Source organism: Geotrypetes seraphini, chromosome 4, assembly GCF_902459505.1.
Source record: "Geotrypetes seraphini chromosome 4, aGeoSer1.1, whole genome shotgun sequence".
Classification (NCBI taxonomy): domain Eukaryota; kingdom Metazoa; phylum Chordata; class Amphibia; order Gymnophiona; family Dermophiidae; genus Geotrypetes; species Geotrypetes seraphini.
In genome coordinates, this window is record NC_047087.1 from 82,889,138 (window position 1) to 82,914,031 (window position 24,894).

The following is a 24,894-nucleotide window of genomic DNA, read 5'->3' on the forward strand; positions in this document are numbered from 1 at the left end:
GCTTCAAACTTCCATGGAAAAACCACCTCAGTGGTTTAATGCCATTACTGTGCATTATCTGTTAGTAAATGATCCCCAAGGTATTTTAGACTTTTTTTTTTTTTAATAGGGGATCCAGTAAACCTGATTACTCATGCTCACTGTTGTGCTGAATTCAGTAATGGACATTCTGGTTTTACATCATTCTAAATCATTTGTGAATAATCAGAGCTTTAATGAAACACCTTAATTTCTTTTATTCTTATGTAATTCAATTACATTGGGGTAGATCAATCATAATTTTAAGAATTTAGAACATCTACATGAGTTTCACTGAATGTTATTGTCATTACTTGGACAGTCTCCGGTATTTTCTTTCATACTCTTCTTTTTGCCTCTCCCCCTTTCGTTTAGCAAAAGCAGACAGACAAAATTTAATTAATAGACTTGACTCAGTTCCTTCTTGGTCCCAGACCATCTTGTCGTCATCTCTTATCCCACAACATTTGGTTAGCTCCAAACTTCCATGGAAAAACCACCTCAGTGGTTTAAACAAAACTGGCGCAGTTTACAGTATATGAATTCTCTCCATGTTCAGTTCTTTTTTTTTTTCTTCTTCTTCTTCATGTCATGAGGAGTAGACTTTTTTTGTGCTTTTCACCAAATAAAATTGCAGTGCAAACATTAAACATAAGTTACAGAATTAAACAAAAAATATTATATGGCACCACAGCCTATTAATCCACATATAGTACAAGAGAACGATAAGAACAGACCATAAAATGAACATAGCTAGAATGATGATGGATCTTGCATACCAATGCAACAAAAGAAATTATGTACAGAGGGGAGAGTCTTCTAACCTGGAGGAGGATTTTGTGTTTTCTTTCTCTTTAGTATACTCCTGACAAGAAATAGTTAAGGTGGACGGTGTATTTGCGAGAAGAATGCACATTAAAACATCTGTGGAACAAGTGTGACTGTGTCTTTACATTGCATTTACAGTTCTTTTAGTAAGTACATAAATAAGGAAAAAGTTCATTGCACCATTTGTCGTGTCATCACTTTCATGAGTTAAGACCTCCTGGGTTCTTCAGATCAGCCTGCACTGAATCCTTTCAACTACTCTGTGTACATAAAGAAAAGAGAAACCTTGTGTTATTGGAAAGCATGACTGAGGATTATTATTTTGCAGATAACAGGTTAACTGGACACAAATAGTACTTAAAGCACGTGCATCTCAGTCTGTAAGAGGCTCTAGCTATGTCCTCCAAATGCTGAAATAAATTACATCTCCGGCAATAGCATCGTTCATAAAATCACGTCTGCTGTCATTTGTGTATCAGTAGAGATGAGGACTGAAAGAAAGAGGATGTACAAAATTGATAATAGACCTGAAAGGAAAGTACTCTGAAATACTAAACAATTTACTGTAAATAGAATATGTCGCTGAAGGTAAAGGAGAAACCAACACTCACTGGGGAAGTGAATTAGTAAATAATCACTAAGGAAAAGTTGATACTAGGTAACAAAATATACAGTCCCCGATTGTCAAAGTCTGGTCTCTTTAAAACATTTGTTCTCTAAGCACTTATGAAGATAATACAATGTATATAACTCTTTGACAATCGGGGACTGTTTATTTTGTTACCTACTGAAGGTGAAGGACCATGATTTATATACAGTAGTATGGTTTGGAAGGAGACTGTTCAAAAAGCTACTCGTAGAGTGAAAGGATACTGGATACCCAGAGAAAGCTATTGAAAGCTATCCTATGCAAGTATTTTATATTTTACTTAAATGTCATTCCTCATCCTCCTCCTGTCTAGCCCAGTCATCACAACTCAATGTCCTAGGGTATGGGCTATGGCTCTTTCTGAAATCTAGGAATCTAGGATAAGTATGCTTTTGGCCATTACAAGGTTCTATGTCAGGGGTAGGGAACTCCGGTCCTCGAGAGCCGTATTCCAGTCGGGTTTTCAGGATTTCCCCAATGAATATGCATGAGATCTATTTGCATGCACTGCTTTCAATGCATATTCATTGGGGAAATCCTGAAGACCCGACTGGAATACGGCTCTCGAGGACCGGAGTTCCCTACCCCTGTTCTATGTAATGGCTGAGACTTAGAAAATAGCAACGCCTGTTCCCTTGTAGCTAGAGGTAGCCCGACAAATAACGGAGCACTCCGTGACTGACAGGCCCACCCCTATTGGTGCTACAAAAGTCAAGTGCAGCCATTATCCAGGACGACAGTAGAAGAGGAGGACATCACAGAATGCTTTCCTGGAACCAGGTAATTATTACCACCCCTATGCACTAGAATGGCCACTGCCCTGATCTTGTCTTCTCCTCCAACTGCTCTACCACCAAATTCTGCACCTCAGTTCTTCCCCTCTCTGACCATCACCTATTAACCTTCACAATTCATTACCCTCTCCCCAAGACCAGGCTATTGACCCCGACACCTTCTCCATCACTGTTTCATCCCTCCTTTCAACTACTATATCATGCATGTCGGTCAATGAAGTCGTCCTTTCCTATAACAGCATTCTCTCCTCTGATCTCAATACCCTCATTCCTCCCATTTCACGTCCTATATGACATGCCAAACACCAGCCTGGGCTGTTCTCCAGCATCTGATACCTGTGATTCTGTATCTGATCTGCTAAATGTCTTTGGCTTAACTCCCAATACACATGCTGACCTCATACACTTTAAATTCCTCCTGACATCTTTCTAGTTTGCCCTCTCACTTGCCAAACAAGAATACTAAGCCCATTTAGCTCTAATCTTTGCCATCTCTTTGGAACACTCAACTCTTTACTCAAAGTGCCCCCACCTCCAATTCCCCCTTCACTCCCCTCCAGATTATGGCAGAGCTCTTCTACAACAAGATTTACCTTAAGTTCTCAGCCCAGGCACAAGTCTCAGCCTGCCTGTCCAATATTTCTACCTGGATGTTTCACCGCTGGACAACACTCTCCTCCTCCCTGTCTCGTCGGCTCACAAGTTCAGGTTATATTTGACTCCTCTCTCTCCTTCTCCACTCAGATCCAACAAACTTCCTCTATAATATTATCAAAATCTAACCTCTCCTTTCCGAGCACTCTACCAAAACCCTTTTCCACACTCTCCTCACTACCAAACTCTCTCATCACCCTCCTCACTATCAAACTAAATCCACACTTTCATCACTACCAAACCCTTAGCCACACTCTCATCACTCTACCAAAACCCTTATCCACACTCTCATCACCTCTTGCTTAGACTACTGCAACTTGTTTCTATGAGGTCTTCTGCTCAACCATTTCCCTCCCCTTCTATATGTGCAAAATTCTGTCGCACGACTTATATTGTGTGAGAGCTGCCACACTCATATAATCCCTTTCCTTGACACTTCACTGGCTTCCCACCCACCTCTGAATGCAATTCAAACTCGTCTTATTGACCTACTCACTCTGCAGCCCCTCAATATCTCTACACACTTCTCTCCCACTATACTTCCCCTCCCGCAAACTCTGTTTAGCATGCAAGTACCTCTTATCCATACCCTTCGCCTCCACTGCCACCTCCAGACTCCATCCGTTCTGTCTTGCTCCACTTTATGCATGGAACAGACTACCCGAGTCATTACATCAGACACCGTCTCTGGCAATATTAAAATCCAAACTCAAAGCCCACTTTTTTGATTCTGCCTTCCTACTGTTCTCTCTCCAAGAAACTCCACAGCCCCTATATGTTCTGTCTGTCTGTCCAATTACATTGCAGCTCTTTTGTGCAGGGACCATCTATTGCGTGTTGATTGTACAGTGCTGTGTATGCTTTTCAGTGCTATAGAAATGATGAACAGTAGCAACAGTAGTAAGTTCATAGGAGTGCTGCAGCTTCAGGGACTCTGCTCAAAACCCTAACCCCCTCTTCTACGAAACCGCACTAGCAGTTTTTAGCGCAGAGAGCCGCGCTGAATGGCCCGCGCTGCTCCTGACGCTCACTGAATTCCTATGAGCGTCAGGAGCAGCGCGGGCCATTCAACGTGGCTCTCTGCGCTAAAAACCGCTACCGCGGTTTTGTAGAAGAGGGGGTAAGTGTACCAAGTGCCTGAGCCACAGGTGCCCTGGACCTGATAGCCTCCTTAAAAGAGGAAGATGGAGAGAGACATTTTAGTTTCAATTTTCCTGTCAGTGAATGAGCCATAGAATTGGCTCACACACTGATAGTCACGTACAAAAAAAAAGACTTCCCATCAGTGCACAAAGCACGGTGGTGTGCACAGCTTTTTCAGTTTGTGCACATCTTCTAATACCATAGAACTTTTTATGTCATTATTATTTTACTGCACTAGGAGTAATTTGTTTTAGTACTTGCATTAGGAAGCTACACTGAAGCTTGGTGTACAGATTAAGGCTTAGCTTCTTGCTTAGGCCCCTGAATCTTGGCATTCTTCCTCCCCTAATTCCACTATCTTGGAATTCTTCAAGACCTGACATTACCAGATCCACCCAAAAACTTAAACTATCTTTCCCCTTGTTAAAAAGCAAAATCTATGCAGGGAAATATTTTTTTCTTCAAAATCACTGAGCTTTGGAATAACCTTCCTGCCCTGCTACGGAATCCGGGCTCCTTCCAATTATTCCGAAAGCATCTTAAAACCTGGCTTTTCTCAAAAATGTAAAGCTCACCACCCCCTTTATAACCACTAATTCTTATTATGTTCTTCCCTCATTTATTATAGTACCTGTAAACCGTGCCGAGCTCAATCTTTATGGAGAGGATGCGGTATATAAACTTAAGGTTTAGTTTAGTTTAGTTTAGTTTAACCCTGTACTCCCATGTCGGTCCTGAAGTACCCCCGTTGCTGGTTAGGTTTACAGAATAGGACAGCAAAAACAAAGAAACATCCAACAAATCTGATGGCTCTCATATACATGGAATCCGGTCTCCATGTACATGAGAGCCATCAATTGGAAGATAAAATTTCATTGACTTTTAATAAAGGTTCCTGTACCTTGTACATTTCGCTCTGCAGTTTCCTTTTATTTAAGGTGTTCAGAAAATCCACAATGAATATGCATGAAATTGATTTGCATACACTGCTTGCATGCATACAAATAATTTTCATACATATTCATTGTGGATGTCCTGAAAACCTGACCAGCCAAAGGGTATTCCAGGACCAATTTGGGAAACACTGGTCTAGAATAGGGCTACTCAGTTCCGGCCCTTGAAGTCCACAAGCAGGCCAGGTTTTAGGATATCCACAATGAATATGCATGAGAGAGATCTGCATATCAAGGAGGCACTACATGTAAACCCCCCTCATGCATATTCATTGAGGATATCCTGAAAACCTGGCCTGCCTGTGGACCTCAAGGACCAGAATCGAGCTAGGTATACTCATAAATATCATGTATTTTTTAACATAATTGAGCATTAAAAATGTCATTTTATTTGGTTTATGGTAACATGCTAAGCATTTGTTTTAGCATATGACATCTGCACAGTGGCATGCCATACTACAACACAAACACTGCGGCATTTCATTGCTATTTAACTGGCCAGAACAGCTTCTGGCCAGTTAAATATTATTTGGCTGGCTAGCCACTAATATTCAGAGGGAGATAGCCGTCTAGCTCTGCTGAATGTTCATGGCTAGTGGGTACCTGGCTTGCTGCCTATGTCATGTGACTTAGACAGCTAGCTATAAATATTCAAGCGCAGGCTGATTTAGTGGCCAAAATGGGCCACGTTACTAGCAGGCCTATTTTTGGCTGCTATTATCTTAACCTGCCAGGACTCAATATTGACTTAGTCAGTTAGGCTAATAGTGGCCAAAACACTCCGTAGAGTCAAGTCCCAGCACCAGAAATGGCCCAGCATTGGATATCTGGCCTCACTGCTGACAATGGGACTTAGCCGGGCTGCCTCCCGTGGTCTGAATATCAAACCCAAATATATAGCACTGCTGTATGTTTTAAAGGTAAATCAGTGGGGAAAGAGTTTCCATCCACCTGTGAAAGGCCAAGACAAAGCAAGAGTATAGTTGGCCCAGCTGAAGCTATAATGTAATTGATTTAATTAAGAACATAATAATTGCCATGCTGGGACAGATCAAAGGTCCATCAAGCCCAGTAACCTGTTTCCAAGTACTTAGCTAGAACCCAAGTAGTAAAACAGATTTTATGCTACTTATCCTAGGGATAAGCAGTGGATTTCCCCAAGCTATCTCAATAATGGCCTATGGACTTCTTTTTTAAACCCCGCCAAGCTAACTGATTTTTAAACCCCACCAAGCTAACTGATTTTACCACATTCTCTGGCAACAAATTCCAGAGTTTAATTACAGGTTGTATGAAGAAATATTTTCTCCTTTTTGTTTTAAATCTTTTTCTTAGTAGCTTCATCACATACCCCCTAGTCCTAGCAATTTTGGAAAGAGTGAACAAGCATTTTACATCTGCCCTTTTCCCTCCATTCAGTATTTAATAGACCTCTATCATATCACCCCTGAACTATCTCTTTTCCGAGCTGAAGAGACCTAGTCACTTTAGCCTTTCCTCATAGGGAAGGTGTCCCAAAACTTTTATCATTTTCGCCCTTCTCTGTACCTTTTCTAATTCCGCTATATCTTTTTAGAGATACAGCGACCAGAACTGCACACAGTATTCAAGTTCTGGCTGTACCATAGAGTGACAAGGGCATTATGACATTTTCATCTTTGGTTTCCATTCTTGATAATTGCTAACATTCTATTTGCCTTCTTAGCTGCCGCCACACATTGGGTTGAGGGTTTCAATGCGTTATTACTATATACAGTATATTACACATCTCAGTTTCCTAAATCCCTCTTTGATAAAGCTGCACTAGCAGCAAAAGCCCAGAAGCCCTTTACATCCTTATGGGTTTCAGGGCATTTACGGCAGTTACCGTAGCAACAGCCACTAGCGTGTTTTGTAAAAGGGAGATAAAATGTGTTATTAAGAAGCAGTTGAAATGTAAAAGATAGGATAAACGATCAAGAAAAGAGGGAAAATCAGGGGAAGGAAAAGCAGGAAGGGGACCTTTTCTGCATCAGGTCTATAAATTCACAGGTGGCCATGCTTCTCATATTGTATAGCCTCTTCTAACTCAGTTGGCATGGCAAAGAGCCTTCTTTCCCTTTAATTTCTACTGTTCTGTTACAAGGCAGGTCATGTACAAATCCAAAGTTTTGTATAATATTACTCACTTTGGGAGGTGTGGATGAAGTGTGGTTTGGGAGCCACTGCTCTAGAGTAAGGAGGCACAATCATCATCATACATGCAAAATGTTTCACTAACAGCTTTGCCTTACAGGGTTCCTTTTGCAAAGCCATGCTAGCAATTCCAGTGCAGCAAATGTGATGAAGCCTATTCTATTCCTTCGGGCTTCATCACATTTGCCGCCCAGGAACCACTAGCATGGCATTGTAAAAGGACTCCACAGTGACTATCAAAAAATGAATAATAATCAACTCATCTTCTTATTGCGCCTATAAAAATAGGGGACTATCAGCTCATCTTTTTACTAATAATCAAAAGAACAATCACCACCCAAGGACATTTGAAAATCCACGCTGTCTTCCAAAACTGCATTTCCTCCAATAGAGCACTGGGTTTAGTCACAGAAATGGTCTTCCTCAGGGAGTTAAAATAGATAATATAGCTCCACTGTTATATTACAAAAATAGTCAGTGTTTATCATATCAACAGTACAATGTGTTTTTATATAGCTACAAGCTGCAAACCGTTTTGGCTCATAGTTATACTGATTCCATGTCCCATACTACATTAAAGAAAACCACAGGCATATCAGAGACGAATAAAAAGAAAACCCACTTACATAATTCATCTATACACTGGCCTTGACTGTTTGTTCCCATATATCCTACATCTATAAAATCACTAGCATTGCGTTGGTGACCTCGCAAGAATTCTCCTTTTCTGGGTCCAGTTGATCCTTTTGATGAAGATGTTCCTGAAGAACTGTGGCCCCCAGGAGACGGGAAATTGGGTTTGCTGTATGGCATTAATGCCTCTTCTAAAAAGAAATGAATAGCACAAAAACTTTATGCGTCGCTTAAACAAAGGGGTCCTTTTAATAATGCATGCTTACCGCAGGTTAAAATCTACTACAGCAGGGTGCGCTCAGGCATCTATGCACACTTCTCGCATGATAAAAAATAATGTTGGTGGTGTGTTTGGAGGCAGAGAGTAAGCATAGCTAGTGTTTCTTGGTTAGTGTAGCTACCTTGCCATGCGCTATCCTATTAGCACATGGTTGGTGCTTGAAACCCTAGGCCCAGATTCTGTAACCAGTGCTACCGTCAGCGGCTGCCATAAAAGTGGCCACTAATCGCATATCAATCACTTGACAGCGTTGGGCACAGAATTGCACCTCTGGCAAAGGTAGGTGCAGGAAATATAGGCCAGGGTTTTCCAGGCCAATATTTCCGGCGCCTACCTCGGATGTGAACTGCACCTCCATAGGTGCTTTAGGCTGCCTAATGCCACTTCTGGCATTAGCCATGCCAACAGTGGCATTAGGTAGCCTAAAACCCGTATGAAGGCACGGTTCCGGCACCGATTTTTAAGTGCCAGTGGACGCCTTGAAACAGTTAAAAATGTCATGTCATTTTTTAAAACTGAGCTTGGACGCCTATCAAAATCAGTTAGAGAATCTGGGCCTTCTTACCTACATAATAGGCATAGTTAAGGTATAGGTATAGTATAGGGATTTACAAAATAGAATCCTAAAGATTTTTCTCAAAATGTATGCTTGCTTGGTTGTTTGATGGGTTAAAAAGTAATATATGCTACTGGTTTGGCTGGGTTTTGGTTTATATTAAGAATGATTTTTTTAAAACCCTCTATTAACTGTAGCTAAATGTAGACAAGATCATAATTTTCAGTCTAAATGTTAACATCACAAAAAAATATATATATTAGGACCCAATCTGGAGAAAGAAAACACAAGAGTTCAGCCTCACAGTTTCATAAAAATGCTTTCCACTTTGTGGCTTTGGCAACAACAGAGACACCAACCTGATTCAAATGCTTGTTTATGTTGAAGTTTCCTTAAATCTTCTTGACGTTCTGTGGAACCTAGCCATTCCTGGGTCTGTCGCTGTCGCTCCAGTGATGTCCTGGCATGGCGCTCCAGTGAGGTTTTGGCTTCATCTATGCTGGCCGTGTGCCTCTCGAGGGAGCTTGCTTTCTTCTCTGTGGAGCCTCCAGTGCTACCACCACGCTGTCCAGGGCTAATTTGTTGCCGCAAGTCTTGGCTTGGTGGGGGATCTGGTGGTGGAGGGAGATCTTAAAAATAATAAGAATAAAAAGGGTATCTTAGGATACAATATTAATAAATGCTTTAAGTTTTGATTCCAGACCAAGCAATAAAAAAGAGAAGAAAAAAAAAATTTCAGAAGTGAAGGATTACTGAAATTTGTGGCGTATATAAGGCGGAATAATTCTGAACAAAGGTGATTAAAAAGGAATGTTCATACTACTACAATATAACACTGTCACAGAGTTGATGAGGCCACATATTTCTGCATTTGATTCTTGGAGGTTCAATAACTGCATTATCACCCTGGTGAAGAGTAGAAAATAGGGAGTTTACAATAATTATGGAATTTTCAATAATTATGCTGAGAAAGGGTCACAAGCATTCTCCTGACATCAAGTGAAAGGAGTTTAGGCTTTACTGAAATAATATTGTTCTGGCCATCATTCTACAGTGGGATGTAACCAATTCAGAAAATAAAATTATACCACAGACTACAGGAATATCTGCCAAATCTCAGAATCTGCAGGGCACTATAGGCACCACTACAAATTAATACAACTTCCTATAGACTGCCAGTGAGAATCTGTGGATTTTCAGTAATATAATCCCTCAACCAACAATGGATATAATAATCAGAGTTCAGTTGTTAACAGATCGGTTTCAGTGTAGTCCCACAGTAAACAGTGTCTACATCCCTGTATATAAGACACACATGCATCCACACAGAATCACAATTTGCTGCTAAGTGGCACCATTGTTGGCAGTCTCAGCAAAAATAAAAAAAAAGCAAAGTCTCAAAATGGAGACTGGATTTACCCTCTCACTCCCAGAGGTGGACCCTCCAGAACAGGGTTGAGGCGAAGCGGTGGAGATGAGAGGGAGTTCTCTGTTGCCTGTCCTTTTCAGACTCACCAGATCCATTGAGGAATGTGTATGTGTGTGTGTATATATATTTCTTAAATCAAGAGACTGATTCTGCCATGCAGTTTGGTTTAAGGATCTTGGGCACAGGAAACATTAAGGAAACATTACCTTCTGTTAGGCCCTCCCTGCGATGAGGCACCAGCGGCTGGTCCAGTCTGCCTCCCTTCTGTTTCTTAGCAGGCCTGGGCCTTTGACTCTGATTTAGGGCTGAACTGGTATTGCTGTCGGTAGAGAAAGGGCTGCTGGGTTGGAATCTCTGAGAAGAGGAATATCCTTTGCCTATAGGAAAATTGAAAAGGGTTAGAAAGCCTAGTATAATGGCAAAGAGAATCTATTTGACTCTTTTAGGTGGGAGATAGTTACTATTCTTTGAGGAATATCCAGGTTTCCTGGGCAATGTGCAAAGATTTCTCAGCGTCACTCTTGCCATTACATTTTATATGTACTCATTGTGTTTATCTGTTTGTTTGGGGTTTTTTGATGTTATGTCTCTTTAGATTGGCAGATATCTAATTTTCTTGCCTTTTGCGTAATTATGTCTTTACGTGGAACATTTGTAGTTCTAAGGAAATGGAGATAAACACATAAAGGTTTAGTTTCTAATCTGCATTAGCTTCCACAGCTATCCTTGCAATCAACACACGTTAAAAGTTATTGTGGGGCCACACTAGCAGCTAACATGGAAGAAGGCTGAGAATGAGTGTAGAGCAGGGGTGGGCAACTCTGTTCCTCGAGGGCCGGAATCCAGTCGGGTTTTCTAAATTTACCCAATGAATGTGCATTGAAAGCAGTGCATGCAAATAGATCTCATGCATATTCATTGGGGAAATCCTGAAAACCCGACTGGATTCCGGCCCTCGAGGACCGGAGTTGCCCACCCCTGGTGTAGAGGATCTGCACCTTGAAGTTAATGCTATGTTATGTTAATCAAGTTTTCTGTTCCGCCTTTATCTATTCAGATCAAGGTTGGATTACATTACAAGAGGTTGGGTAAGTTACCCAGGATGCTAAAATGGACAGTTTGACACTTTGAAATTAATGCATAGAAAATTACTGCATGTTAAGTGTTAAGATGACAGAAAATGTGGCACAGTAAACCTCACCTGAAGAGATGTAGCTAACTGCATCATCTTACCAGTTCAGTTATTGTGTGGTAAAGAATTTTTCTCTACATTAATTGAATAGAAAAATGTTGGAAACACCCTAAACCAGGGATCTCAAAGTCCCTCCTTGAGGGCCGCAATCCAGTCGGGTTTTCAGGATTTCTCCAATGAATATGCATGAGATCTATGTGCATGCGCTGCTTTCAATGCATATTCATTGGGGAGATCCTGAAAACCCGACTGGATCGCGGCCCTCAAGGAGGGACTTTGAGATCCCTGCCCTAAACCCTGAAGGCTCTGCAATTCCTCTACCTATAGTCTCTTTTGATGAAGCTAGTGAAGGTGTGGCAGAGCCTTCAGGGTTTAGGGCAGGGATCTCAAAGTCCCTCCTTGAGGGCCGCGATCCAGTCGGGTTTTCAGGATCTCCCCAATGAATATGCATGAGATCTATGTGCATGCGCTGCTTTCAATGCATATTCATTGGGGAGATCCTGAAAACCCGACTGGATCGCGGCCCTCAAGGAGGGACTTTGAGATCCCTGCCCTAAACCCTGAAGGCTCTGCAATTCCTCTAGCTATAGTCTCTTTTGATGAAGCTAGTGAAGGTGTGGCAGAGCCTTCAGGGTTTAGGGCAGGGATCTCAAAGTCCCTCCTTGAGGGCCGCGATCCAGTCGGGTTTTCAGGATCTCCCCAATGAATATGCATGAGATCTATGTGCATGCGCTGCTTTCAATGCATATTCATTGGGGAGATCCTGAAAACCCGACTGGATCGCGGCCCTCAAGGAGGGACTTTGAGATCCCTGCCCTAAACCCTGAAGGCTCTGCCACACCTTCACTAGCTTCATCAAAAGAGACTATAGGTAGAGGAATTGCAGAGCCTTCAGGGTTTAGGGCAGGGATCTCAAAGTCCCTCCTTGAGGGCCGCGATCCAGTCGGGTTTTCAGGATTTCCCCAATGAATATGCATTGAAAGCAGTGCATGCACATAGATCTCATGCATATTCATTGGGGAAATCCTGAAAACCCGACTGGATTGCGGCCCTCAAGGAGGGACTTTGAGATCCCTGGTTTAGGGTGTTTCCAACATTTTTCTATTCAATTAATGTAGAGAAAAATTCTTTTCCACACAATAACTGAACTGGTAAGATGATGCAGTTAGCTACATCTCTTCAGGTGAGGTTTACTGTGCCACATTTTCTGTCATCTTAACACTTAACATGCAGTAATTTTCTATGCATTAATTTCAAAGTGCCTATATTTCCTGCACCTACCTTTGCCAGAGGTGCAATTCTGTGCCCAACGCTGTCAAGTGATTGATATGCGATTAGTGGCCACTTTTAGCATCCTGGGTAACTTACCCAACCTCTTGTAATGTAATCCAACCTTGATCTGAATAGATAAAGGCGGAACAGAAAACTTGATTAACATAACATAGCATTAACTTTAAGGTGCAGATCCTCTACACAAGGGGTGGGCAACTCCGGTCCTCGAGGGCCGGAATCCAGTCGGGTTTTCAGGATTTCCCCAATGAATATGCATGAGATCTATTTGCATGCACTGCTTTCAATGCACATTCATTGGGTAAATTTAGAAAACCCGACTGGATTCCGGCCCTCGAGGAACAGAGTTCCTCTACCTATAGTCTCTTTTGATGAAGCTAGTGAAGGTGTGGCACTCTTGAATTACATTTCCCTATAGAAGTATTGGTGTAAATCAATGGTCGGTCCTCAGTCAAGTTCTTAGGACAAACATAGCCAGTCATGTTTTTTTAGATACATTGAATAAGGATAACACAATTAATTTTCATACAATGAAGGTAACACATACAAATTTATCTGGTGCATATTCAGGCTAGATAGTATGAAAACCTGACTGTCTAGGTATGTCTTGAGAATTGGGTTGAGAACCCCTGGTATAAATGATTTACTTGAAGATATCTGCACAGGACTGCTGCTTGATCTATGGATTATCCTGGTGTTTTGAGTTTAGCATTATCAGATGAGATGGATTTTATCTTGTTACATGTATGGACTTACTCTAAGCAAAGTGGAATAAGAAATTCATACCCAATTATGACCGGGATAGCTATGCAAATGATGACTTGTAACTGGAAGAATTGGGAGCACCTTAGTTTTCCTTTCTGGTGGGCAAGCTTATGCTTAACTTATAAGTATGAGAAAATGAATGCTGACTTGCTGAAGCAAAATAAGATATTCAAATTGGTTTGGGGTCCATTGATGTCTTTTGTAGATTTGTTATAGTTGCCCTTTATTTTTATTTTCCGTTGTTTGCACCTACACATCCAAAGGGGGGGGGAGGTATATCTTTTGTTTTGGTATTACAATTCTCCCTCCAGATTCGCGGGGGATAGGGGCAGAGCCGGACCGCAAATGGTGAAAAACTGTGAATATCCAGCTCTGACCCACCCCCGCCTCCCTCCTGCCTTCCCAGCCTTACCTGGTGGGTCTAGCGGGCTTTTGGGGCAGGAGCGATCTTCCTACGCTCCTGCCCCGTGCAGATCGCCATTAGGAAATGGCTGCTGTGAGTTCCCGTAGTCTCTCGAGGCTACGACGGGAACTCCCTACAGCTATTTTCTAATGGCGATCTGCACGGGGCAGGAGCGTAGGAAGATCGTTCCTGCCCCGAACGCCCGCTAGACCACCAGGTAAGGCCAGGATGCCGGGGGGGGGGAAGACTTAACGATGTTTTTTTTTTTTTCTTTTTCCCCCTCCCCCAAAAAATTGCGAATATGTGAAATCGCGATTGCGGAAACTGCGAATGGGGAGGGGGAAGTGTATTCCTGATGATAATGTTGGATGGGGGAGGGAATTTTATTTTTTGTATAGATTCTGATTGTTTATAAGTGCTTATTTGATTATTATTATTTGTATGTAAATTGTATTGCAATAAAGTTTTGGTTTTTTTTTTAAAAGAAATTCATACCCAAGGAGAGAAAGAAACCAGATTCCTTCAGTATATGTTCCTTATAACCTGGTTCAACAATATATCAAATAAGTGCTAATGGCATTATTGCACAAGAGATTTTAATTTATACAAACATGGACAATAGTGTGTTTGGCAACAGATGATAATAATTTGGGAGACTTTTTAAAATTAAATTTAGGGACTCTTTTACAAAGCCACGCTAGCGGCTGCCCTGTGCTAATGGCCCCGAAGCCCATAACAGCCCCAAAGCCCTTTAAATCTCAATGGGCTTTGGGGTCATTAGCGCAGGGCAGTAAAAGAGGCGGCTAGTTTGAATGCCTCAACTGCACATAGAGGATTTTTGAACTTTTGAGTTTGAATTTTGTTTCATTAATAGGTGGCACATGGTAACACATTATGAGAGGATGTTCCCAATGATTATACCCATTTAGGTTGAGGTCTACTAAATTACCCTTCATTGAAGGAGGCTGGTTAGTTATACCGGCTTGTGAACTGAGGACCCTTGTACACATTTCACAATTATTTTTTACTTTAGCGAAGATTATTAGGTGTGGCTCCTCTTGTGAGATGTATTTCTTGTTTTAACAATATGTCAGTCTCTCTAGATATCAAAAGAATTTTTATGTTGTACAGTCTTTATAACCTGGAGACATCTGAACACATTAGAAGATTCCAATTTGGGCAAGGCTTTCCCCTTCATCCCCTGGCCACTTGTCGTTGCCAATTTCATGCTATAATTATTTCAAGTGACTGAAAACAGATATAAAATAGGCAGGGAAAATTGTTTTTATACCACCATATTCTACATATTGCTCCCATTTAAAGAATTTGATTTGTGTATATTCTTGGATTCTAGAAGAAAACAGTGAATGAGACCTTCAAGAGCAATGAGTTAATAAGTTGCTTTGAGTGCAAAGAGTGTGTTAATTGAGTAGGTTCTCCATGCGTGTATTGTACGCCTTTCCCAACAAAAGATAATTTATGACAGCAGTTCACCACAGAGCTGCATGAAAGATCAGAGGATTGTATTTCCCAGAAGTAACCCTTACCAATTAGGTAAACATTTTGAAGAAAAATTGCCATAAATCAAGCACAGAAAGCATTTTGCAGTGATATAAATGAAATGTGCCGCTGCATAAACAGAATTAATCCCTGCTCTGCAATACAGAAGCAAGATGATACAAGAAGATGAGACAGAAGTTGTTGATAAAGAGCTATGATATGTTATCTGTTGCTAGAGTATGTGCTCCTCATCACCATGCAAGTGACCATTCACCATGTGCCATGCATGTTAAACGCAGCTGCAAGATTTTCAAGTCCACTGAAAAGCTGGTGGCAAGCCCAGGCTTTGGAAGACAGACATCCCTCATGCCAAAGCATCCCCACCAACTTGGAAACTACAAACCTGTTCTTGTCAGACTGGTCCCATCCAGCCTAAAACCAGCTTTATCTGCGGCTGCAACCAGCGCTTGGGCAAAGCTGGCACTGGCAAACATCGACTCATCAGAGGAGCTACCTACACTAGACCTATGACTAGAAAAGTTACGGTCCTCATCAGATGCGGAACCCCATCCGTTTACCATTGAACCTAAAAATAAAGGCAGGGGAGGGGGCTAGTGAGTGGTATTCATTTATAGCATAATTGCTTGCTACACAGTGTATTCTTCCAGACTTCAAGGTAGAATGATCACCTGTATGTTCCCTTTGCAATTGTTAATAAAGATAATTGAAAAAAAAAGAAAAGAATGATCACCAGGTCATACAGAAGAGGATGTACAGCCCTAGTCTTCAAACTCCTAGCTGAGTAACTTTTGTTTTTTGCTTTTTTTGGTTCTTTTCAAGCAAAATTCCTTTTGATCTGAAGACAGGTAGTCATGCAAATTCAACTATCAGGATAAAAAGTAAACCATATAAAACACAGCGGCAGGTGATGGAGGTGGGGAAAATGCAACAAAAGGAGAATACACTTTATATGTATAAATACAGGTCAGCTCTCACCAGATATAAAATCATTGTATTTTTTTTTTTAATGCTGACTGGGCCACTTAAAAAACAAACATATATTTACTCAACAGTAGGGTTGTACTGGAAAAACTACGGTATGCAAATTGAACTTTTTCCCATGAATTTGATTGTGCATGATCAGAAAATAATTAAAATTAAAAAAAAATTAAAAAAAAATCCCATCTTGGGGTCGAGCTCAAAGCCACTGATTACATAAAGCTCCATTTTTCTTAAAATTTGCTATTATTTATGTTAATGATGCAAATTTCTTGGCATTATAGCTATAACTTTTATGTTTTCACACTCAGCAGTGATTCATGAATAAAAAGACATTTTATGTCAAGTCTGTTAGAAAACCAACAATAGATCAGTACAGAAATAACATTAGAGTCTCCAATATGCTTATTATAAGTGGGGTCAGATTCCTTAGAACCCACTAATACAGTGTTACAACCAAAAAAGAATAGTAAAACATTCTGTTGTCATCAAATAATGATAAAGACATAGTATGCAAAAAATCTAGCAGTATTTTATTAAATAAACATTCAATATCTGTATGTTATTGTGGAAAATAGAAATTTAATATACTTTGCTAATAGCTAAACACGTATACTTTGGTGTAGTCAGCTACCAATGGTGTTCCAAACACTCAAGCATTTAGGGACATATTCTATAAACAGCGTCCTGATTATAGGCTGCAGTAGGTGTCCTATCGCTGTCTAACCAGCCAATCAAGACACATGTTTAAAAAAAAAAAAAACACCCCGAGGCAGGCTGCCTACACCGTAGGCCTCTATCGCGGTTGAGGAAGACACATATAGGGATGTTTAAGCTGGCCTTGGGTGAACTTAGGTGGCCATATGTGTCTCCCTAGGGCCGCAATAGGTGCCTGAAATGAAGGCGAACAAAAAACTGGTCTACATTTCAAATAGACACGGTACATCAGAAGCAGGAAACCTGAGAGAATCCATGGGACCATTGGATGATCATGGAGCAAAATGTGGGGCTCAGGGATTATAAGGCCATAGTGGGAAGACTGAATGAATTCTTTCCTTCACTGTTTACGGAAGAAGATGTAATAAATCTACCTTAACTGGAAATGGGTTTTAAGGGTGATGATGTGGAGAAACTGAGAGAAATCTTGGTGAATCTGGAAGATGTAATAAGCCAAATTCACAAGTTAAAAAGTGATAAATCACCTGGACCAGATGGTATATATCCTAGGGTACTAAAAGAACTCACATATGAAACTGCTGACCTGCTGTTAGTGATCTGCAACCTGTCACTAAAATCATCTGTAATATATGAAGATTGGAGGATGGCCAATGTTATGTCAATTTTTAAAACGGGTTCCAGGGAAGATCTAGTACAGACCAGTAAGCCTGACTTCAGTGTTGGACAAAATAGTGGAAATCATTATAAAAATTAAAATTGTGGAACATGTAGACAAACATCATTTAATGAGACAGAGTCAGCATGGGTTCAACCAAGGGAGATCTTGCCTCACCAAGTTGCTTGACTTCTTTGAAGGTGTGAATAAACATGTGGATAAAGGTGAGCCGGGTGATGTAGTGTATCTAGATTTTCAAAAAATTTTTGACAAAGTTTCTCATGAGAGGCTCCTGAGAAAATTAAAGTCATGGAAAAGGTAGCAAAGTTCAGTTGTGGATTAGGAATTTGTTATCGGATAGAAAACAGAAGGTAGGGTTAAATGGCCATTTTTCTCAATAGAGGAGAGTAAATAGTAGAGTACAGTAAGGATCTGTATTGGGACCAGTGCTAATTAACTTATTTATAAATGATCTGGAACCTGGAACGACAAGTGAGGTGATTAAATTTGCAGACAACACTAAACTGTTCAAAGTTGTTAAAATGCATGCAGATCTTGTCATCTGAGGAATACACAGAAATATAAGCTATCTTTCCCTTATTTTAAGGGAATCAAGTCTGCTGGGAAGCTTAGTCAATCTTTGTCTTCAAGTTGGTAGAGATCTGGAATGGACTTCCTGACTCTATTAGACTGATAGGCCAACTACATCTATTTCGTAAAGCCTTGAAAACTTTGTTGTTCTCACAATATTTAAATGGCTTAGCCACAATATCAAAAAAAATAATAATATAGCTCTTTTCTCTCAAGTTCCTCTTTTTTGTATTCTAGTCTTAATTATATGTGAACCGAGTCAAGGTCCGCTGGGAGATGACCCAGTATATAAACTGAAGATTAGATTAGATTATGAAAAATTGAAGGCATACTTTAGGAAATTGGAAAACTGGGCATCCAAGTGGCAGATGAAATTAAATGTGGTCAAATGCAAAGTGATGCACATTGGGAAGAATAACCTAAATCAAAGATACCAGATGCTAGGGTTCACCTTGGGAGTTAGCACCCAAGAAAAAGATCAGGGTGCCATTGTAGACGATAAAATGAAATCTTCTGCCTAATGAGTGGCAGCAGCCAAAAGAGCAAACAAGATGCTAGGAATTATTAAAAAAGAGATGGTTAACAAGACTAAGAATGTTATAATGCCTCTGTAATGCTCTATGGGGCAACCTCACCTGCAGTACTGTGTTCAATTCTGGTCTCCTCATTTCAAGAAAGATATAGTGGCACTAGAAAAGGTTAAATGAAAAAAAAAACAAAATGATAATGGAGATGGAACTCCTCTCATAGGAGGAAAGACTAAAAAGGTTAAGGCTCTTCAGCTTGAAAAAGAGATGATTGAGGGGAGATATGATTGAACATAAGAACTGCCGCTGCTGGGTCAGAGCCGTGGTCCATCATGCCCAGCAGCCCGCTCACGTGGTGGCCCCTAGTTCAAAGACCAGTGCCCTAATTGAGTCTAGCCATACCTGCGTACGTTCTGGTTCAGCAGAAACTTGTCTAACTTTGTCTTGAATCCCTGGAGGGTGTTTTCCCCTATAACAGCCTCCAGAAGAGCATTCCAGATTTCTACCACTCTCTGGATAAAGAAGAACTTCCTTACGTTTGTATGGAATCTATCCCATTTTAACTTTAGAGAGTGCACTCTTGTTCTCTCTACCTTGGAGAAGGTAAACAACCTGTCTTTATCTTGCTAAGTCTATTCCCTTCATTATCTTGAATGTTTCGATCATGTCCTCTCTTAGTCTCCTCTTTTCAAGGGAGAAGAGGCCTAGTTTCTCTAATCTCTCACTGTACGGCAACTCCTCTAGCCCCTTAACCATTTTAGTCGCTCTTCTCTGGACTTTTTTGAGTATTTCTATGTCCTTCTTCCATGTACGGTGACCAGTGCTGGACGCAGTATTCCAGGTGGGGGCATACCATGGCCCGGTACAGCGGCATGACAACCTTCTCTGATCTGTTTGTGATCCCCTTCTTAATCATTCCTAGCATTGTTTGCCCTTTTTGCTGCCGCCGCGCATTGCACAGACAGCTTCATTGACTTGTCTACCAGTACTACTAAGTCGCTTTCCTGGGGGCTCTCTCCGAGTACTGCACCGGACATCCTGTATTTGTGTATAAGATTTTTGTTACTGACATGCATCACATTACACTTATCACGTTAAACCTCATTTGCCATGTCGCGGCCCATTTCTCAAGTGTGTTTATGTCATGTTGCAGGTCTTTGCAATCCTTCTGTGTCTTCACTACTTTGAATAATTGCAAATTTAATCACTTCGCTCATCATACCAATTTCCAGGTCATTTATAAATGTTGAAGAGCACGGGCCCAAGCACCAAACCCTGCAACATGCCACTCATGACGCTTTTCCAGTCTGAGTATCTTCCATTTACCCCCACACTCTGTTTCCTATCCGCCAACCAATTTTTAATCCACCTGAGTATTTCACCCTCAATTCCATGGCTCGCAATTTTTCAAAGTAGTCGTTCATGCGAACGCCTTGTTGAACGCCTTCCGAATATTCAGATGTACAATGTCGACCGGGTCACCCTTGTTTATCTGCCTGTTTAGTCCCTCAAAGAAGTGCAGTAAGTTCGTCAAGCAAATCTTCCTTTGCTGAAGCTGTGCTGGCTGGTCTTCGCCACTTTCCAGTCTTCTGGAATCTGGAGTTAATCAACAGATTGGCTATTGGTTGGACCGATTCAGCTATAACTCCTTTCAGTTCCTTGATTACCCTTGCCTACAGCATCCAGGAACTTGGTCTCCTTATTGCAGCCAGAGATGTCTAGGTTCCAGTCTATCCCCGGATAATAGAATGGGTACAAATGGATCTATTTTTTACTCTGTCAAAAATTACAAAGACTAGGGGATACTTGATGAACCAATAGGAGGAAATATTTTTTCACTCAGAGAACAGTTATGCTCTGGAACGCGTTGCCAGTGGTTCTGGTAAGAGCAAATAGCATAGCATTGGTCTGATTAAGTAAGACTATTCTTATGTTCTAACCTCAATTTGAAGAACATCTAACTGATAATTTTATGTACCTGATGTTTCATCATTAGTCCTGAGTTTAATATCACACCTAAATTATGGAGCTTATTCACAACTGGAATAGATACACTGTCAATCAAGATCTCAGAGAGAATATCATTAAAGGGATATCCTGACAGCACTATTAATTGTGTTTTGGACATATTTAATCTTAAACAATTACTAGACATCCATTGACTAATAGCCTGCAAGCACCGAGTTAACGTCCTGATGATGTCTTCAACTGACTGGTCTATGCCTACTATAAATTGGATATTATCAACACAAGAGCAAAATTGCAAATCTAAACAATTAAACAACCTGTATAATGGTAAGAAAACAATATTAAACAGCATTGCTGATAAACATTATCCTGGGGCACTCTTGTATGATACCCAATTTCAAATGATTTGTTTCCTACTTTAAAAAGACAATATTTTCTCTCTGGCAGAAAAGATCTAAGCCATTGCAGTACTGATCCGCTCAGACCAACAGATTGTAGACAATTCAACAAAATATTGTGATCAATAGTATCAAAAGCTGCTGAAATGTCTAATGTGACTAATCAATACCCCTTCCCTTTATCAAACACTACAAGTCAAGCTAGTATTCTGTAAAAGAAAGTAGGCACCTACTTATCTTTATAGAACAGACTTCTAATAAGGGCCCTCTGGATGCCCATTATAAACTTGATCTCTTTATGTTTAAGTAGCAGGATCATTTTTGTATATATTTTTTAACAGTGAGTTGCATGTGTTTCCATCACATGGAAGACAGCAAAGTACTCTGTTTTGCTTTTTAAAATGGATACATATTTTTGACAATGGCGTACCAACAGATAGATTACACACATTTAACTTGCAAAGGAACAGCAACACTGAAGAGGTCTTGGGAGCATGACAAATAGCAGATGAGTGAAGCAGAAAGGAAAACATGATAAAAGGGACTGAAACTATTTGCAAAAAACAGCCCAGAAAAAAGTTAAAGCAACTTCTGGATAAGCAATTCCTGATCCAAAGAGAGCCATAGCTCTGAGGAGGCTAAGAAAACATTAAGACAGAGCTAAGCTGCTAACCCCAAGACTCCTCCAAAACAATGAAAAAAATTGGTTTCCATAAGGTAATATTTTGACAGGTAGCCTCAGACTGTGCCATATTTAGTAAGCCATATTCACAGCAGGAACTTGTAGACAGAAAGGAAAGCAGCATTCTTTCTAGGGAGAAAGATAAAACAGATATGCTATTTTCATCTCAGCTGATGCCAAGTTCCAACTGATTCTCTGATGTTTAACAGAATTCATAAAAATACAAGACATTAAAACTACACTTGCTCGAATAAGGCGTGATGTTATAAAGCTTTTTCCAAGTGTAAAGTCAGATTTGCACACAGAACTTTTATACAGTTGTTCAACCATGCATGTAAAGACTGCATTTGCTTTTATATAATGGCCAGATTCCGGTATATGTTGGGGGCTGGGTGCTTTGGGGGTTCTGGCAGGAGAGAGTGGGCATCCTCCTGCTTATCATGGTTGCGGAGGATGCTTCACGGGTTCTGGCAGGAGGGAGTGGGCATCCTCCTGCTGATGTCGGGGGGTTCCCTGCCGTAGCTGCTCAGTTGATTGCGACAGGAGTATTTCTCTCCCACCCACCCCCCGCATGAGCGGACTGCTGGGCACAATGGACCACTGGTCTGACCCAGCAGTGGCAATTCTTATGTTCTTATGTTATGTTCCCCCCTCCCTGATCAGCTGAGACAAGGGGGGCTAAGATTAAAGGTACAAGGGGGTATGATTAAAGATATGGGGATGATTAAAATAGGTCATGGGGGGGATGATTTAAGGTACTGGGGGGCACATGGGGGTTATGGGGCCTGCCTGCCTGCCTGTCACTAGTCCAGCCTATCCATCTCTAGGCCTGCCTGTTCTGTGCCATGTCCTTGCCCGCCCTGTGCCAGCCTATCACTAGACCACCGGGGGGGAGGGGGGGGACAGGGTACATAGCCTGGCAGGGAGAATTTGGTTCAGAATGTTTTTTTTCTTGTTTTTCTCCTCTAAATCTAGGGTGCATCTTATGGTCAGGTGTGTCTTATGGAGCAAAAAAAAAATACGGTATGCACAATCTTTTCATTCCTTCCAACTTTAAGACACTGCTCCGTTCTCATTAAAGTCGGCATGAAATACGTCCTCTCATTCTGGTTACGTACTCATGAACATCACTATTGCACAAACTTATCTCATTCATATTCACATGATATTATTCATTCACTACCAAGGGCACACACTACTATATTGACATAAGTTTTCTTTGACATATAGTGCCAGTATTAGGTATATATTATCTCTTCTCTCCTTGCACTACTGCTCTGTTCTTATTCAAGTCAGCATGAAATACATCCTCCTATTCTGGTCTGGCACATCACCGCAGCACCATTTATTATATCCATACTGAATGCTGAATGGACTTCTAACACCAGAACACAAAAAAACAGATGGTAGTATGCTATAGCTGCCCAAATAGCAAACAGAATGTTAGGGATTATTCAAAAAGGATGAAGAACAAAGCTGAGAGTATCATTATGCTTCCATTGAGGCACCTGTATAGGACCACACCTTGAGTACCGTGTGCAGTTATGATAACCCCATTTCAAAAACGATATAGTAGAACTAGGAGATTCAGAGAAGGATGACAAAATGATAAAAAGGGTTAGAGCTCATCTTGGAGAAAAGTCAAATGGGAGGGGGATAAAATAGAAGTTTATTAAATCAAGAATGCTGTTGAATCGTTAAATAGGGAATGATTCTTTAACCTTTCAAATAACACAAAAACAACAGAACACTCCATGATACTCAAGACCGTCAAATTGAAAACAAAGTGTAGAGCATAATTAAGTGGCAGAATCTATAGAGGGAGAAAGTGGTCAAGATAACTTATATAACAGAGTAGACAAGAGGATTGGACAAGTTTCTAGAAGAAAGGTTCATACAAAAGTATTAGCCAGGTAGACTTGGGAGAGCTCCGCGTTTTCTGCTATTCTTTTCAACATTTATGTCAACTTTGGGGGCGTTGTTTCAGGAGATGGGAGTGCAATAACGGCTATATGCCGATTATATTTTGGGGGGTTTTCCCAGTAGATGACGCCCAAAGTGCTGAGCTATGTTTACAAGGATACATGGAAAGGATAGTGAGGTGGACGGACGAACATGATTTGAAATTAAATGTTAATAAAACTAAGGTGATGGTGGTGAAAAGTCTAAGGGGCAATTTTGAGATAGAAAGTGGTGTTGTGATGGGGGAGCGCTTGGTAGTAAAAACGGAGATGACTGTATCAGGAGTATACTTGGATAGTTGTTTAACTCTGGAAAAACAAATATTGACAACAATTTGGGTAGGATATATGACATTGCAACTGTTATACAGATTAAAACCTATGTTACCAGCATTCGACTTCCATACTGTAATGCACTGATCCTGAGTAGAGTGGATTACTGCAATACACTATACCTGGGAGTGGCTAAAGTGAAAATGAGGGCACTGCAGATGTGGATTAACTCTGCGGCAAGACTGATTTCTGGGATGCTAAGAATGCCTCACATAACCCCAGTGCTGAAGCAATTGTATTGGTTACCCATGCAGTACAGAGTTCACTTTAAGATTATTCTTTCAACCATACATCACATTTTGTATCATGTTTTTCCAGTTGTCTTACAAGGGTTTTTGAAATTTATCGGCCTAGAAGGTGTTTGAGATCAGAAAATAGTATGAAACTGAGTTTCGAGGGCAAGATGTCAATCTCGCATGTTAGGATTGGTGCAGTGATGCTGTCTGTGGCAGGCGCCAAGCTTTGGAATGAAGTGCCTGGAATTTTGCGATACTGTGCTGGGAGGATAAATTTTAAGAAAATGCCAAAAACTCAATTGTTTGTTCTTTTCTTTTTTTTCTCAGAGCTGTTTGCAGTTGTGCCTGTATGTGGTGTTTAACCTGTTATGATTGTAATCTTTGTAATTATACGGTATATCAATTTTTAAATAAATAAATTACTGGAAATGAGCTTTGAGAAACAGATCTGCATTTAGGGATCCGCCAAGTATTGTGACCCTGACTGGCCACTGCTGGAGACAAGATTCTGGGCTCAACGGACCTTGGTCTGACTCAGCCTGACTTTCTTTATGTTCTTAAGTTGTGATGGCTGAATGACAGCTTGTAATCTCTTCGTTGCTTT

At 40.8% G+C, this 24,894-nt stretch overlaps 1 protein-coding gene across 1 annotated transcript in view; it reads right to left on the minus strand.

The window, feature by feature from the left end:
• Nucleotides 1-216: 216 nt before the first annotated feature.
• Nucleotides 217-24,894, minus strand: part of ROBO2 (roundabout guidance receptor 2) — an 884,946-nt gene continuing 860,268 nt past the window's right edge. The window contains 5 exon segments of the mRNA XM_033941714.1: nucleotides 217-1,106; nucleotides 7,841-8,038; nucleotides 9,043-9,312; nucleotides 10,319-10,489; nucleotides 15,666-15,848. Coding sequence (XP_033797605.1) covers nucleotides 1,105-1,106; nucleotides 7,841-8,038; nucleotides 9,043-9,312; nucleotides 10,319-10,489; nucleotides 15,666-15,848 — 824 coding nt within the window. The 3' untranslated portion in view covers nucleotides 217-1,104.